Here is a 16,230-nt window from a genome sequence, read left to right on the forward strand (position 1 = left end):
TTCTGCTTACAGATGAAAGGATTGATACCACACTCACATTAGTCTGTTCAGTGGGATATATATATATATATATATATATATATATATATATATATATATATATATATATATGGTCATTCTAATCAGTTTTCCTGCAGTAGCTAAAACACAGATTTGTTTAGTTTAGTGGTCACACTGAGGCATTGAGTATTTGGGGCCAGGGGTGATTATATCAGTATTTAACACAAGCTTCATGGATAAGACTTCTGCCAAACAGGAAGAGTCAATGATAAAGTGCAGTTTCCCGGGCTAATGTAAGGTTTTTGCAGAGTTCTGAGTGGGGTTATCTTTGATGTTAAAACAACTCCATTTCCCAGACACCCCCCCCCCCCCCTTTCTTTAGCCCATGGGGTCTGCACTACTGCGTCATGTCTATCTCTTCTTCCATCCCTCGCTCCGATCGATCTCAATCACTGTCAGACATCGGTTAAGGAGAGGTTCCTTTACAAAGCGAAATGCCAACTTCAAAAACACTGACGCGTCACAACATGTCTCCAGTTAGCCACCCAGGGAATAAATGTATGAGAACATATGGCATTACCTCATGCACTAGTAGTAGTACGTCACCCATGATCACAACCTGTTGACTCTGTAGTCCTAAAATCCAAATTGCACTTTCCCCTATGGATGAATTGCTAATAGCGCAAATAACATACTACCTTCATAGTTCAGGTAATTGCATTTGCTAATTAACTAATCTATCGCAAAATTATGTTAAAAGCTACAAAAAAAGTTACATAAACATACAGACCAAAATGTACAAAAGGTAAACATGCTATTCATGTATTAACACAGTGAGCTCACCTGCACAGTTTCTGTATGACTCAGAGTTGTAATTAGAAGGTTTGTATGACTCTGTGTGATTTATTGCTACAGCTCAGTCTTTTGCTACAGAATGTGTTTCATTCACACACGGCCTTAATGCTTTTTACGGTACACAACAAAACTTGTGAAAGTGACCAGTGTATTAATTTTATACATTTTGCTTCCGCTTTGGAGTGCCCAAGGAGACTAGAGTACATTGCAGCAAGCAAAACATCTAAATCATTCAAGAGATAAAAATGTTTTAAACATTTAAAAAATAACATTTTAATATTACATTGTAGTACTTTGTAGGCTCATGTATTGCCATCACTCTGGACACAATCTCACAAACCTTTCACTCATTTGGTCAAAAATTGGCCAGTGATGTTTTAGGCCAGGCAAACAGTGTGTATCGAAAGGAGAGAAAGCTACTGTAATGCAGCTTTAACTGGAATGAGTCTTGATATACTTCTGTCCCCGTTAGTTACAATTTTGAGAGTAAAACTTTGTGTGATTTCACACACACACACACACACACACACACACACACACACACACACACACACACACACACACACACACACACACACACACACACACACACACACACACACATCACTTTAAAATGAGGCCCAGAAACTATGGCAGTTGCTTTTCCTCTTATCGCTCCTGCTGTACTACATTTACTGTTGAGATATTTGACCTTAGACATCATTCCAAATGAATAATCTTGGATCTTGTTCAGCCTTAACCACTACCACTGAAACATAACCAGCGTGGCCTTTAACTGGCGTTTCCAAACAAACAGTTGCTTGTTGCAGCGCAGGTTGTTCTATTCAATTCAATTCAATTCAATTCAATTTTATTTGTATAGCGCCAATTTACAACAGAAGTTATCTCAAGGCACTTTACAGTGTAAGGTTTAAGACCTTACAGAAAATATTTAGACAAAATATTAGAGAAAACCCAACAATCCCATTTGAGCAAGCTTTAGGCAACAGTGGAGAGGAAAAACTCCCTTTAGAGGAAGAAACCTCCAGCAGAACCAGGCTCATAGTGGGCGGCCATCTGCCTCGACCGGTTGGGGTGAGTGGAAAGAGAAGAGAGAAAAGAACAGCAGGCAATAAAGACAACAACAAGCATCAAGAACATTGGGCAGATGAACTGGATTCTGGAGATGTACAGCTCCAGGCCGAGGATACCTGCAGAAAAGTACAGAGAGAGGGAGACAGAGAGGAGGAAACACAACTAAAAGAGAGAGAAGACACAAAGTTAATGACATGCAATGGTGGCATTTGCATTGATACAGGAGAAAGGAGAGAGGAGAGGAGCTCAGTTTATCAGTAGAGGTCCCCCAGCAGAATACCACACAGAATCACAGTGCTTTATTGAAAAGGAATAAAACTCAATATGTCATCTAAATATTACATTTGATAATAGAGGCCAAATAGTTAGAAATACCCTTTAGTCCTAATTAGTAACAGAACACCATAGCAGGTTAATTTCATATAAATTTACTAGTGAGCCTCAAATTTAAACTATTGATATAATAACAACTGTGCAGCTAACATGCATTCTCAAACTATTTCACCTACTCACTGAGTATAAAGCACAGCGCAGCTACATTTAGTAAGTGTAGAGAGGGCCAGGTTGTTAAAAGTGTTTTGTCAGTCACAGCTGTAATTGCAGGTAAACCCATTAGCCTCAAGGTCTGTTTCAGGTCTCACCCAGCATGTATAGCCATGTATGATGTACTAACAAAAATATAAAAACAAATTTCAGAACACACTGACAGTGATGTGTTAACAAAGATATTAAATTAAAATATATAGTCAAAATCACAACCCTCACACAAACTCAAACAGCTAAGAATGTCAGAATCAATGAGCTCAGCTCCGGGGTTTGTCTATGACTCAGGGATATAATGAGAAGGTACAGTATGAATGTGTGTGTCTCTTTCTCTCTCTCTCGCTCTCTCCCTCTCAAAGTCAGTCTCAGATGACAGAGTACTCTGCTGATTCCTCAGTGTCCAGGAATTAATGCTGATGACACACAGCCTTTTGAAGGTTGTGTTTTGGAAGCATTTGTCGTCCTCCGGGGGTTAGTGAGGCAGCACACCTGTAGGTGGGATTGAATAAGGTCTAAGGCAAGGCTGGGCTCAGCAGATCCTGTAACCTGGGAGCTCACTGACTGACACTGCTCACTTGCAGCTTTGAAGTGCTGATTATTTGTGGAGAGTTAAAAAGTAGACAGAAAATGTAATGGACACAGAAAATGTCCGGAGGGAGGGAATACAGAAGGAGAAGGGAAATACAAAGAAAACAGAACAATTCTACTCCTACATTAGCTAAACATTTAGCAAAAGGAACAAGAAAATGAAGACCTGGGTTATTCTCCTAAAAGAAATACTTAAGATTTACTGAAATGATTTCTTTTCATTGATTTACAACGCGGAGCCTCCCAATTATTCCCCAATTACTGCATGGCAACAAGTTATTTAAGCTTCTCATTTGTTAAACAACCATGTCTGAAGACACATCCTGTGGTCATGGAAGAGCTATTAATCTGTTTCAGAAGGGTCAAATTATTGGCATGAATCAAGCAAAGAAAACATCTAAGAAGACTGATAAAACTACTAAAACTGGGTTAAGAACTGTCCAATGGACGAAGTTCATGTGGTCTGATGAGTCCAGATTTACCCTGTTCTATAGTGATGTGCGAATCAGGGTAAGAAGAGAGGCAGGTAAAGTGATCATCATGCTTAGTGCCTACTGTACAAGCCTGTGGGGGCAGTGCTATGATCTGGGGTTGCTGGTCAGGTCTAGGTTCAGCAACATTATGTGTCCAAAGAATGAGGTCAGCTGACTACCTGAATATACTGAATGACCAGGTTATTCCATCAATGGATTTTTTCTTCCCTGATGACACGGGCATAATCCAAGATGACAATGACAGGGTTCACCAGGTGTAAATTGTGAAAGAGTGGTTCAGGAAGCATGACACATCATTTTCACACATGAATTGGCCAACACAGAGTTCAGACCATGAGAATCTTTGGGATGTGCTGGAGAAGACTTTGCGCAGCAGTCCAACTCACCCGTCAACAATACAAGATCTTGTATTGAAGAATTAATGCAACTCTGGACGGGAATAAATGTTGTGACGTTGCAGAAGCTTATTGAAAGCTAAAGGTGTTCAAGCAAAATATTAGAATGTGTGACTTGGATGGGCAGTGTATTAATGGTTAGCCAGCAGGTCTCAGAAGTAGGAATCCACATAACATAATGACCTAAAGGGAAACCACAATTTGTACTGATATCTCTATTAAGCATTTATCATGTATTCTTTAATGTAATGAACACAACACACAGTCTTTCATGGTGGGCTTACAAGGACTGAAAATCTGACTTGTTTAGTCAGGATTGCAATCTCACAAAATAGTGTAAAAGGGCTTTTTCACATTGATGGTAGATTACATTTAAGTGAAAACATGTTTGGGGCATTTTCAGCCAACTCAATTTACTATTGTTTAACCAGAGGCCATGATCTTTTTACTTTTCCTTATCACAGGACAATGGATGATGATGAGGACTGAAATATCTGTTATTTCAGTCAGCTGGACAGGACTGGAATCAAACTCCAATCACCCCATGTCCTTCCTCTGCAGAAAACACAAAGAACTGTTTAACCTTGTACTATGAATTACAATAAGCAGAAAGGAGAAAGATGGGGGGGAAAACAAAGAAATATAAGACAGCAGAAGGTGAGAGACTCAAATATCCACAAATGCCTTCTACCACTAAAAACCATAAAATCAACAAAGATGCATTTCACTTGAACTAATTTATTAGTCAGCATTAGACTCCATAAAGACAGATGCCAGAGATTGTGTGTGAGAGGAAGTAAAGAAATAAACCCCCCTGAAAATGTCAATCTCGGTTAACTTTCCAACATGAATCGGGTACTGAATTTGCTTATTCAATCATTCCTTTCAGCCCTTCTTATGTTTACTACAGTCCAGTGCTTACCCTTCAGCTAATGGCGGTTACTAATATTAGGAATAAAACTAAAAAATGTATAGGTTGAGAAGACGAAGAAGAGGACTGGCAGTCAAATTAAGTAGAAGAGACCATATCTTAAATAAATATTTACAATCTACAATCTTAACAATCTAGTGATTTTGGCAAATGTTCTTATCCATCAGCTACTTGATTTAAATCTCATACATGTTGGTTGATAACTAAACATTGATGGTTGATTGACACTGAACTGTTCTGAAATTTCCTATTTCATGTAACTCAGGTGAAAAGAGTTTTGAAAAGAATAAAAAAACAAAACAAAAAAACAGTCAGCTGTCTTTGTTTTTCTCAAACTAGGCACTCTTCTGTATTTCTCATTTTGCTCAGTCATGAACCAGGGCCTCTCGCTCTTCTTGTAATTCTAGTGAGGAACAAATTGTGCAGTAAAGGTAGTAGCATAAAATGTTGTAAAAGACCTTGTTTCTAGCTGTTTTGAGTCTGCAATAGAGTTGCTGATGCTCCTCAACTAGAATCAATCTAAAAAAGTTTTATTTTTTCTTTGATATACAGTATAACTCCATAAAGCCCACAATCAGACACATAGATTGAACTGTTTATACCTAAACACTACTGGCTACAGAAGGCAAGAAAGAATATTTAAGACTAAGAAAGTCTTTAGAAGAAAAAATTAATTTTCAGACTCAAGATGTTCAGGTAATCTGTGAAACAGTGGATCAAAGTGGTGTCCATCTGTGTAAATACAAGTCTTTGTGACAAAGTTACTTTTACAGCAGTTAGTTAACATTGAGGTGTTGCTACACATTTCATCATTCCAGGACAAAGAACGTGGCAACTTTACCCCTCATACTCAAAAAAATTATTTCTCCATTTTACCTCTTCTTGCAATGCTAGAAAGTATCTTCTCCATTTGACTTTGTCATTTAAGTTGGCACCAGTGCATTTAACATGAACACATCACCTTTAACCTTTAAATCAACTGAAATATAAGACAATGGAACGCACACAAGAAAAAGATCTGAACACACACACACACACACACACACACACACACACACACACACACACACACACACACACACACACACACACACACGGCAATGACTAATTAAGTCTGCAGTACCAAATTCACTAATTGCAATGCCTACACCACAAAACTATGTTCATTAAACACATTCTGTAAGTATCTAATGTACTCATAGAGACAGTAATTCATTTTTAACAGTGTGACCTCTACATCTATATCACAAGAAACTATGTTATGTCTTCTTCAGTTCTTTAAATCATTAAGAACAAGCAGGGCCTCAAACTGTTCAGTTTTCCTTAATCACTATAGCACTAGAATCCACCAAGTCTTTTCAATAACTAATGTAGCTTCATTAGCATCAGACTACAAATCTGCTCAATCAGTACACATTATTGTCTTCGAGATAACACTTATTATTTTAAGCCACTTGCAGATCTACATGTCCTCAGGCCATCGTTTAAAGCAAACACACAAATAGAATTACGGTTAAATTCTAACACCCACAACGTCTGGGTTTGTTTTAATACTTCAGTACCCAAGGGGATCAGCTACTCATCTCACAGACTGTGTCCTCATTAATAACACAGCGACTAAACGATTCCCACAGTTTTTTTTTTTTGTGTCTGCTACTTTGGAATGGACACAAACAAAAAGCTCCCTGAGGAGTTGGGTATTAATGGGTGGCTGGTAATAAACAGTCAACATGTATCTGATGACAACCTGAGAGAGACATAAGGACTACTCAGGCAAGGTTGTGCCTGTGCACGACAACGCTCACTCAGAGATCAAAGCTCAGCATGCAGAGGTGTGTAAGTGGTTCCACCATTGTGGAACCACTTACACAAAGTATGGTAGATTGCTGAAACAAGTATTTCACACTGTTGTGTCACACAAAGTCTAACCAGATTAGCATTTGCTAACCTGGTTAGTAAAGCAAATTAAATTAAGTAACGTATCAGGATTTGCATTCCTTTTAACGGACAATGAAAACAACTGAATGTAAGATAAAATTAACTTTGGAGAAAATATAGAGTAAAAAAAGTCAATTTATTTGCTTTTCATGTAACCAGACTGTTTTTGATGCTGCAATGATGAGAGGTCTATAGAAATTGAACTGAGCCTGTAAAGCAAGTAAAGGGAAATCTTCTGCAGACCAGTTTTAAATACTGTGCAGAGAGTGATAAACAGTCATGAGCAGCCACAGCAAGCTGTTAGCAGGTGCAGGTGATGGGCCAACTTCTAATCGCTTTACTGTGTGCTGCAGATGAGTTGAAAACTATTCTCATCATGCACAGCATAAATTCAATTCACAGTTACTCATGGCTTGATGGAACAAGCCAATTTATGGGATTGACTTCATTATTGAAATATTATATTTTTGTTTAGCTCAACTTCTATCCGATATTTTCTCTTGTGTTGCATTTGTACTGTAGCTGAATTAGCCATCACTGCCACAATAATAACCAAATAATTACAACTTATATCTTAGTAATTACAACAACACAGAAAAAAAAACATTTGTATAGTTAGAATACAAGCACATGAAAATATAGAATTAAACAGAGTATTAAAAACATGATTTAACCAAAATAAAATGCTGCCTGGTGCATTACAGAAAAGAAAAAAGCAAAAGACAGAAAATTGCATGGGGATGGAAAGAAAGATGTGGGAGAATGTGAGACAACACAGAGCAAAAGAACATAATAGAAGCGAGTGGGCCTGGTCACCCCCAGTCCCCAAGTGACCTGTGAGGTTTGACCCCTACCACACCCTGTCATTCAGAGTCTGCTTTTTAACTGCAAGATCAAAGTTCACTCCCAGAGGGCAAAGGACCAACACAGACTTTCAGATGCTGGGGAACGTGAAGTTGGGCACGGAGTAATAAATAATACATAATGTAAGTCAGGGTAGGCCAAGTGCTGGCATCAACACAGCAAGAGCAGGAAAGAAAGAAAGACCGCTTTAGAGAGAGAAGGATGAACAGAGACAGAGTGGGCAAACAAGAAAGACTAAAATAGCCAGATTTTTACTTTCAAACCTGTAATTACAGCTGACAAAACTAAAATGATGTGCTATCTAAACAGAGTCTGTGGCCTCTAATTTAAATTCTACAAGTTTAATATTTCATTGTGTCATTTTATGGGGATGGCTAAACACAGCTAAATGAAGTTCCCTGCATCTGCCCTTCAATTTCTCTGTGGGTCAGTGTGTGTGCTTGTGTGCACCTGATTAGAGACTGGCTGCATCTAAACACACTTCTTAGTATTTTCTACTTTAATGTTTATATTTTACTTAAACTGCAATTAAGTGATCTTAAAAACTGTCCTCATTTTTTTATCTATCCCTCATTATGACTTTATATTTCTGACTTACTATCATTCCTCATCATCTGATTCATGCTGGCCTTTTTGTTTTTCCAGCATTTTTGACTAAAAGTACAGAAAGAAAGAGCTCTCCGTCTTGTTTAAGCAGGAAAAAAACGACCCAATTGTAAGTTCTGTATATGCAAATCGCCATAACCTCTTTAGCAAGTTATGCCCCAGATTTTAAGGAAAGTAAACACAACTAAGAAAATCTATTAATTATTGAGATTACATGTCCCCTGCTAAAGTTTGAGAGCTGAACTCTCAGCTCACTCTCTGAAGTCAGATTACAAACAAAGCTGCTTTATTCTCCAAGCGTGAACACAAAACAGTATATGTTTTCTTTTACTGTAATTATATAGCAATACAGTCACACTCCTCAAGGGGTACACATAGTGTAACACCAGGTCTGGGCAACAGAATAAGAGCATTGCTGGAAAAGGGCAGGAGCTGGAGTGTATTAAAAACACAGACACAGACACAGACACAGACACAGACACAGACAGACACAGACACAGACACACAGACCCACAGACACACACACACACACACACACACACAGACACACAGACACACACACACACACTAGTGTACTAGGAAAGCAGGCAGGAAAGCCTTCAGGGTCCAACCCTGGAGAAAAGTTTTCAAAGCCTGGCAGGATCTAAGCCAACATTGCTTTCTTTTCTTTTCTTTTAAAAACATTATCTTCTTTCCCTCTTATCTCTTCTTCTACCTGCGGCTTGTAATCCCATCATCCAACACATATACACACAAACTGTAAATAATTAATGCTTCTCTAATTAAGGACTGCGTGCAAACAAGAACTGAATCCCTAACCAGTTGCCTGGTTCAATGTAATGATGGGAAATAAGGACACGGAAACCATTGTCCTCATCCCTTTAAATTTACCTGTAAAAAAAAAAAGTCCTAATTCTCACAGAAAACTCCTAAAGTACACAGAAATGTTATAGTAATTACAACATACATACATAAAGTTGATTATGAAATTACAGAATGTTCACGAAAAAGACGGCCTTTACATTCTGTTGCCATTTCTTCAATGGGAGGATATGCTACAGATATGCCATGTATGTTCTTTAGCAAAACAACCAATTTGAAGTCATCACGTCATGTTCTCTGTCAAATTGTTTCAAGAAAATTATTTGCAGAATAATTAACAATGAATTAACTAAATATTGTCTTAGTTTTGTGTATCTAAATACAAATAATAAAACAAAACAGCCATGTAACTACTTTGCCAAATATTCTACTACTACAATGGCTGACGCTCGTTTAGCTACCTGAAGAGTTGACAAGAAGTTGCCTGTGTAAAAAAAACCTGAGGCATTATGGTGGATTGGAGGGGCAAGTGGTTTTTGTGAGGCTTTTGAGACCAGTTGCTGGGGTTGTTTACCTTGGAAACACCTTCAACTTCTCACCACACACAGTGCTGGCAGGAATTCATGACCATAATCATTTATGGTCCAGCGCATCATGTTGCCCTAACAGTATATGTTAGGGCTGAACAATTACTTGGTATCAGACTAAACAATTGGAGAAGCCTTCCTGAAGGCTTCACATGAAACCTGCAGAGGAACTGAGAACGTTACAGACGTGGACAAAATTGTTTGTACCCTTCACTTAAAGAAAAGAAAAACCCACAAAGGTCACTGAAATAACTTGAAACTGACAAAACTAATAATAAATAAAAATGTACTAAAAATTTACTCATGAAAATCAGACATTGCTTTTGACTTGTTGACATACAGACACTCTCACCTTATCCTAAAGAATTTTTAATACACTTGGGAATTCATCTTCCCTCCAAATCACTGCAAGCCAGGCCATTAAGCATGAGTATGATTGGGGTGATGTTTTCATGATGATATGCAGTACCTTTTTTATGCCAGATGTAGTGCTGTGTGTTCTTTCTAAATACCGTAATTCAATCATTAGTTTCATTAGTACACAAAACATTTTGCTTTTTTGGCAAACTTCAGGCGTTCAGCAATTTTTAGTTAGCAGCAGTATTCAGCAAATTCCTTTGTGGTGTCCTGCTAGTTCAATGTTTTATAGATCCTCTGAAAGCTCCTTTTGTCAAGGCATGGCTCACATAAGCGTATTCTTTTTATGTGGAGCAAACTCAAAAAGTTTGAGTGGTTTATGTCAGTCAAAGTAGCTCTAGTCCACAGCACCAAACTAAATTTGTTTTAACTTATGCCAACACCTGACCAGGTGTTCACATCCTTTTTTCACTAGTACTATGAGATTAGTGTACTATACTATTTTCTATACAAATTTTTTTTGTGTTATTTAAGGCACATTATATTATTATATTATATTAATAACTATTGACTTAGACGAAGATCAGGTCACGTTTTATGATGAAATAATGCAGAAAAGTATAAAATTCCAAAGGGTTCACATAATTTTTCTTGTCACCGATTGCGAGTGTGTGTTTTTTCTTCATTTCCATTTCAGATAATGCCTAAAGAGGCAGATATTACTGACATTACTAATGTAAATTGAATTGAAGATGGAACAGATATTCGACACTGGTGCAAGCAAGGTCATTTGTAAGCCAAGGGTCAAAATAAATTGGCCACACACAAACAAACAGGTTACAAGAGTGGTGATGGAGGGTGTTTAAGGGATCAGACTGTATGGCCATTTCCGTGAGTACAATGCTGAAGTCAGAGGCTTTTAACAAACTGGACAGAGATTTTTGACTGATAGAAGTGGTGGACTTTGCTACTATTTATAATTTATTATCACCTTTAGTTTTGTCGTCCGAGTCCTGTTCTGGGGCAGTATTTCACCTAATAGTCCCACAGGAATGTCACCTCTCTAGCCTGGATAAGGCGTCTTAGCTGTGGGCACTTCGACTACCAGTGACCCCTTAATTGAGCCCTCTTTTCAGTCAGCTGTGCACGTTCTAAAGGTGTGTTGTAATCCTCCCCCTCCCCATCATTTGTTTTTGGTGGTTGAAGTGGAATGCCACCTGCTTGATCTGCCCTAGGCTGACCTCCTGTTCCCATTAGGCACCTCTCTTTGACTAGGACCTTTGCCTTCTAATTTGAAAAAAAATTATGCAAGTAGTAACGTTATTGTGCAAGTAAGAAAACCAGCCTAAGACGGGATAGTTAATACAAACTGTGCTTTCATGTAGCCCCACTCACCCATTCACACTCTTTCCATCCCATAAAGTTGGTGTTTAAAAGAAAAAGAAAAAAAAAAAAAGAAGGACCAATGACTGACAAAAAAACACTCAAACTTTTTGAGTTTTCTCCACACATAAAGAATATGCTTATGTGAGCCATGCCTCACCAAAAGGAGCTTTCAGAGATTCTACGATCAAGAATTGACGATTTACATAAAGCTGGAAGGGTTACAAAGTGATTTTGAATGTCTACAGTTAGACAAACAATCTACAAATGACACTTTGGATAAATGAATGAGACACTTTGGGCTACACTACCAAGAACTGAACGGCCAGTCAAAATGACCCTGAGAGAACAACATCAGCATCAGCAGGGTGTCTAAACAGGACACCATGAAGCAGCTTCTTTGTAAAAAGAACATTGCTGCATGCCTGAAGTTTTCCAAAGAGAACATTGACACTCCACAGCAGTATTGACAAAATGTTTTGTGTACTGATGAAAATATATTAAACTATTTGGAAAGAATACACAGAACTACATCTGGCGTAAAAAGGGCACTCCATATCATCATGAAAACATCACATCACAACTGTAAGTATGGAGGAAACATTATGATTTGGATCTGCCTTGCTGCATCAAGGCCTGGCTAGCTTGCAGTGATTTTGGGGGGGGGGAGATGAATTCCCAAGTGTATAAAAAAATTCTACAAGATAATGTGAGAATGTCTGTACGTCAGACTCTGTAGAAGTTGGGTGATGCTACAGGACAATGAACGAAAAACACTGGCGCATGTACACAACAGATTGGCTTCAGAAAAACAAAATCCACCTTTTGAAGTGGCCAAGTCAGAGCTCAGACCTCAACCCAATAGAGATGCTATGGAACGACTTGAAGAGAGCCACACACAAGACGTCCAAAGAATATGACAGAGCTAGAGCAGTTCTGCAAGAAGAATGGACTAAAATCCACAGCTAAAGGGAAATGCCTGGTTCAGTCTATTGCTGACAAGGGGGGTCAACCATTAATTAATTCCAAGGGTTCACTGACTTTTTCCCACTATCACTATGAGGTTTATATGGTTGTTCTCAATAAAGATCTAGATTATTTTGTGTTATTATTTAAGGCACGTTATATTTCCTAATACTCTTGACTTAGATGAAGATTAGATCACATTTTATGATAAATTAATTGGCAGAAAACCATTCAATTCTAAAAGGTACACATACTTTTTTCTTGCCACTGTAAACTACTGCAGCGAGCCTGCTAGAGCCAAATAACAGATGGACAATGAGGTCAAAAATGGTGTGAACAAGGGGATAAAACAGAGAGCTTTAGAGAACAGATGGGCATAGATTTCACTGATGCGAAGAATGAGGAAGCGCATCCATACAGTATGTCAAGCAAAAAAAAAAAAAAAAAAAAAATTAAATGATTTAATGTTAATTGAAGAGTATTTTTTGTCAGTGTCCAGTATATCCTGTAAATATTACCATATACAGACAGAAAATGTATATGTACTGTATAAAGTACTACTACTATACTATAAATACAATACACACAAAATTGGCCCTTATAAAATAATAAATGTCTAGTATGAAAGCAGCACAGGGTGCAGCAGGTTGTTTGGGGCACTGACTACATGAATGCTGAGTCACCTCACTAAGGCTCAAGCAGCAGGCAGACAGGAAGAAAACAGTGTAGGTATCATGGGAGCCTGCAGAGGAGAACAGGACTCTGGCATCTGCTACTACACGGGAGGAGAAACGGGGCAAAAAAAAAAAAAAAAAAAAAAAGACAAAGGAGACGGAAGAGGACACAAAAGAAGACACGGTGAGAGGAGGGCAGAAGAAAGCTAAATGAAAAGAAGATAGTGTATGTGTGGGGAAGGAGTAAGAAGGGAGAGAAGAAGTCATGTGAGTAGAGGAAAGAAAAGAAAAATAGGAAAGTGGAATGTATAGAAGGACAAGAGGGTGCAAAGCTTGTCAGACTGACTCAGCACAACCTGAAGTCACGTCAACTATGTCCTTCAATGTAGACTCAGCCCCACTGTCAGAGCTGAAAAACTCCATTGCAATACCATAATATTTTTGGGAAATGGACAGCACAAACCTATTGTGTCACCTCTAAAGCTTTGTGTGAACAACAGATGGAGCCTCTACTGACATTTCATCAACCAAAACTTAATTAGACAGTAGCTCATACAGACTGAACAATCAAACAACAAGGGATGAAAACCCCCAAGTTATGCATGTGCTTTGCTCCTCATGATGTATCTGATAACATACAGTATAAGGGTAACATGTTGAGCAACAAACATCATCAAATATTCTAAGGTTAACACAGTCTCCTGTGTTTAAGCCATGATACACCTTTACAAACCTGTGCTCTCTCTGCTTTAAATAAATAAAAGCCTTCCAACTGCCTTGAAACTGATTTTCATCCTAATGAATGTAACACCCAAATCTGATTTCCCCTTCAAATGAACTGATCCTAGTGCTTCACATACAACAATTTAAAATTGGCTCATTGATTATCATTGGTACACAACAATGAACAAATGAATAAGATATTAAAAAATGTCTTTTTTCTACTTTTGCTAAGTAGGGTTCCCTTCATTTAGTTTTAGAACTTTTTGAAAATTGTAGGTCATGTTTTTGCCGAATAGGGGAAAGTCAAAAAGGTTCACAAACCTTCATGCAACACTGTAAATCACTGGGTTACCCAAAGACACATTTATGTAACAGGTGTTAGAATAACATTAAACAGCATGGGAACAGTATGGAGCTCAAGTGTCCCACTGTGCCATAACACTGGTGTCACAACACAGTCCAAGAAAATGAAGCATCTAAATAAAATTTCATATCATTCATTTAATTATTTGCACTTGTGGCTTTCATACTTGGATGCATCAACATATCTGACATATGCTATGACATATTCTTTACAGCATCCCTTTATGTTTAAAATCAGTTGTTTGTCATACACAATCATGTGTTCTCCAGCAGCAGCTCTTACAGTGAACAGTGCCCTAATCAGCTGCTAACAACATGCATTTGGCTTCGACAGTAGACTGCCTGAATTATTAATGAGAGTGTGGGACACACGCCACAAGATCTGTAACAACACAATGATGACGGTGCTGACTGTCACTGACAGAGAAAGTGAGTGACAGACAGAGAACATAAGAATGTTGAATTGAGTCAGAGAAGCAGCAAATGAATCAGCTCGTTTCCCCTTCTGCCTTGAGGGCGAGATAGTCTGACAGGCCAGCAAATAAGGATGACTCATTCTCAGAGACACACACACACACACACACACACACACACACACACACACACACACACACACACACACACACACACACACACACACACACACACACACACACACACACACACACACACACACACACGGTGATGAATTATCCACACTGTAAACATGTGTTTGTGATAACTGATGCTCTCCGTCAGATTATTCTGCTCTTTTTGCAAAAACTCTCTTAGTTACACAATTCATTGTGTCATGCACACTCTCTCTTACCCCTGTTCTCTCTGCCAGCCCAGCTGCACTGACAACCATAGCCCTGCAGCCACCAACCTGTGACTCATCCTTGTAGCCTTTCTCAGTCTTTCAGGAGGCACGCACAGACACAAGCATACAGTAGGGTGCACATTAGGTTTGCATTCCAAACTGTCTGTCTTTTGTTAAGATGAGACTCCAGTGGTGAGGGCTTTCCAGATTTTTTGGAGGTGATATCTGAACAACCTTCAAAAGATAAAAGTTCCTTTGATCTGTCAAGTTGTAGTAGGCACACATGCGCAAAAATATGCACACACACACACTCACAGTTTTATTAACTTTATCAAAAATCTCTCAACTAATCTGATATAATAAGAGAATGAGACCTATTTTCTTAGAATAAAAGCTAAAATAAAAAGCAAGCATGTTAACATGGTCAATGAAGTATTTATCACATTTCATGATTCCAAAACAAGAGAAAAAAAGGGCATGAACAAAAAGTGAAGGTTTCGCTCTTTGGTAACACAAAAGACAACTCAGGAACAAGCTGTAGATGTCCTCCCCAAGGTCCAACCACCGTACTCAAAGACAGTAAGACCAAGGAACAAAACCATGTGTGTACATGAGTAACAGGATCAGTATGAGTGCCGCTGGAGGTTAAGTGATGTAGGCTGAATCAGTTAGAGCAACCGTGCTGACGGGTCCCCAGTGTCTCTATGCATCACTGGCTTGGGCCTGAACAATTTCCTTCAATGTGTATGTGTGGTACCTGTGTTGGGTCTGTGGTGGCTGTCGTCCAGCACCAGACTGTTCATACATTTAAGTTCCCAGTCTTGGGCCTCCGTATCCCACAGGGCAGGAATCAAAACAGTGTACTGCGCCCTACGGATAAAAGTGCATTAGAGAAAGAGGGTGAGATATTAGGTGATATAATTATAACTATATAACTAGGGTTCACATTTACACTTTTGAAACCAGATCCACCTTTAACTTTACCCATGATGACTAATGATCATCTCATCTCTTCCACAAAAACAAAGTTAATATGTAAATACATTTTATTATTCTATTACTATAATGCAAGGATGGGACTATAATCACAAGGTTAAGTTATCCATCCCAGTATGTGAGAAATGCCTATAAGAAGAAACAGATAGGGTGCTTGGGAGAGAATGAAAAAGGGTCAATCATGGGAAATGAAGTTTCTTGCACAGTAGTGCAAGAACAACTCTGAACAACCCAAACCAATTTTTTAGTATCAGGCTTTTCTGTGAAAATAC

General features: G+C 38.5%; 1 protein-coding gene across 3 annotated transcripts in view; it reads right to left on the minus strand.

Annotated features, from left to right (window-relative positions):
• Positions 1-16,230, minus strand: part of si:ch211-266k8.4 (TBC1 domain family member 12) — a 51,876-nt gene that overhangs the window by 23,434 nt on the left and 12,212 nt on the right. For all 3 annotated transcript variants that reach the window (XM_026365512.1, XM_026365513.1, XM_026365511.1), the window contains exon 10: positions 15,720-15,832. In XM_026365512.1, the coding sequence (XP_026221297.1) occupies positions 15,720-15,832 (113 nt within the window). The remainder of the gene's footprint in view (positions 1-15,719; positions 15,833-16,230) is intronic.

The sequence above is a fragment of the Anabas testudineus genome, chromosome 6 (assembly GCF_900324465.2).
Source record: "Anabas testudineus chromosome 6, fAnaTes1.2, whole genome shotgun sequence".
In the NCBI taxonomy this organism is placed as follows: Eukaryota; Metazoa; Chordata; class Actinopteri; order Anabantiformes; family Anabantidae; genus Anabas; species Anabas testudineus.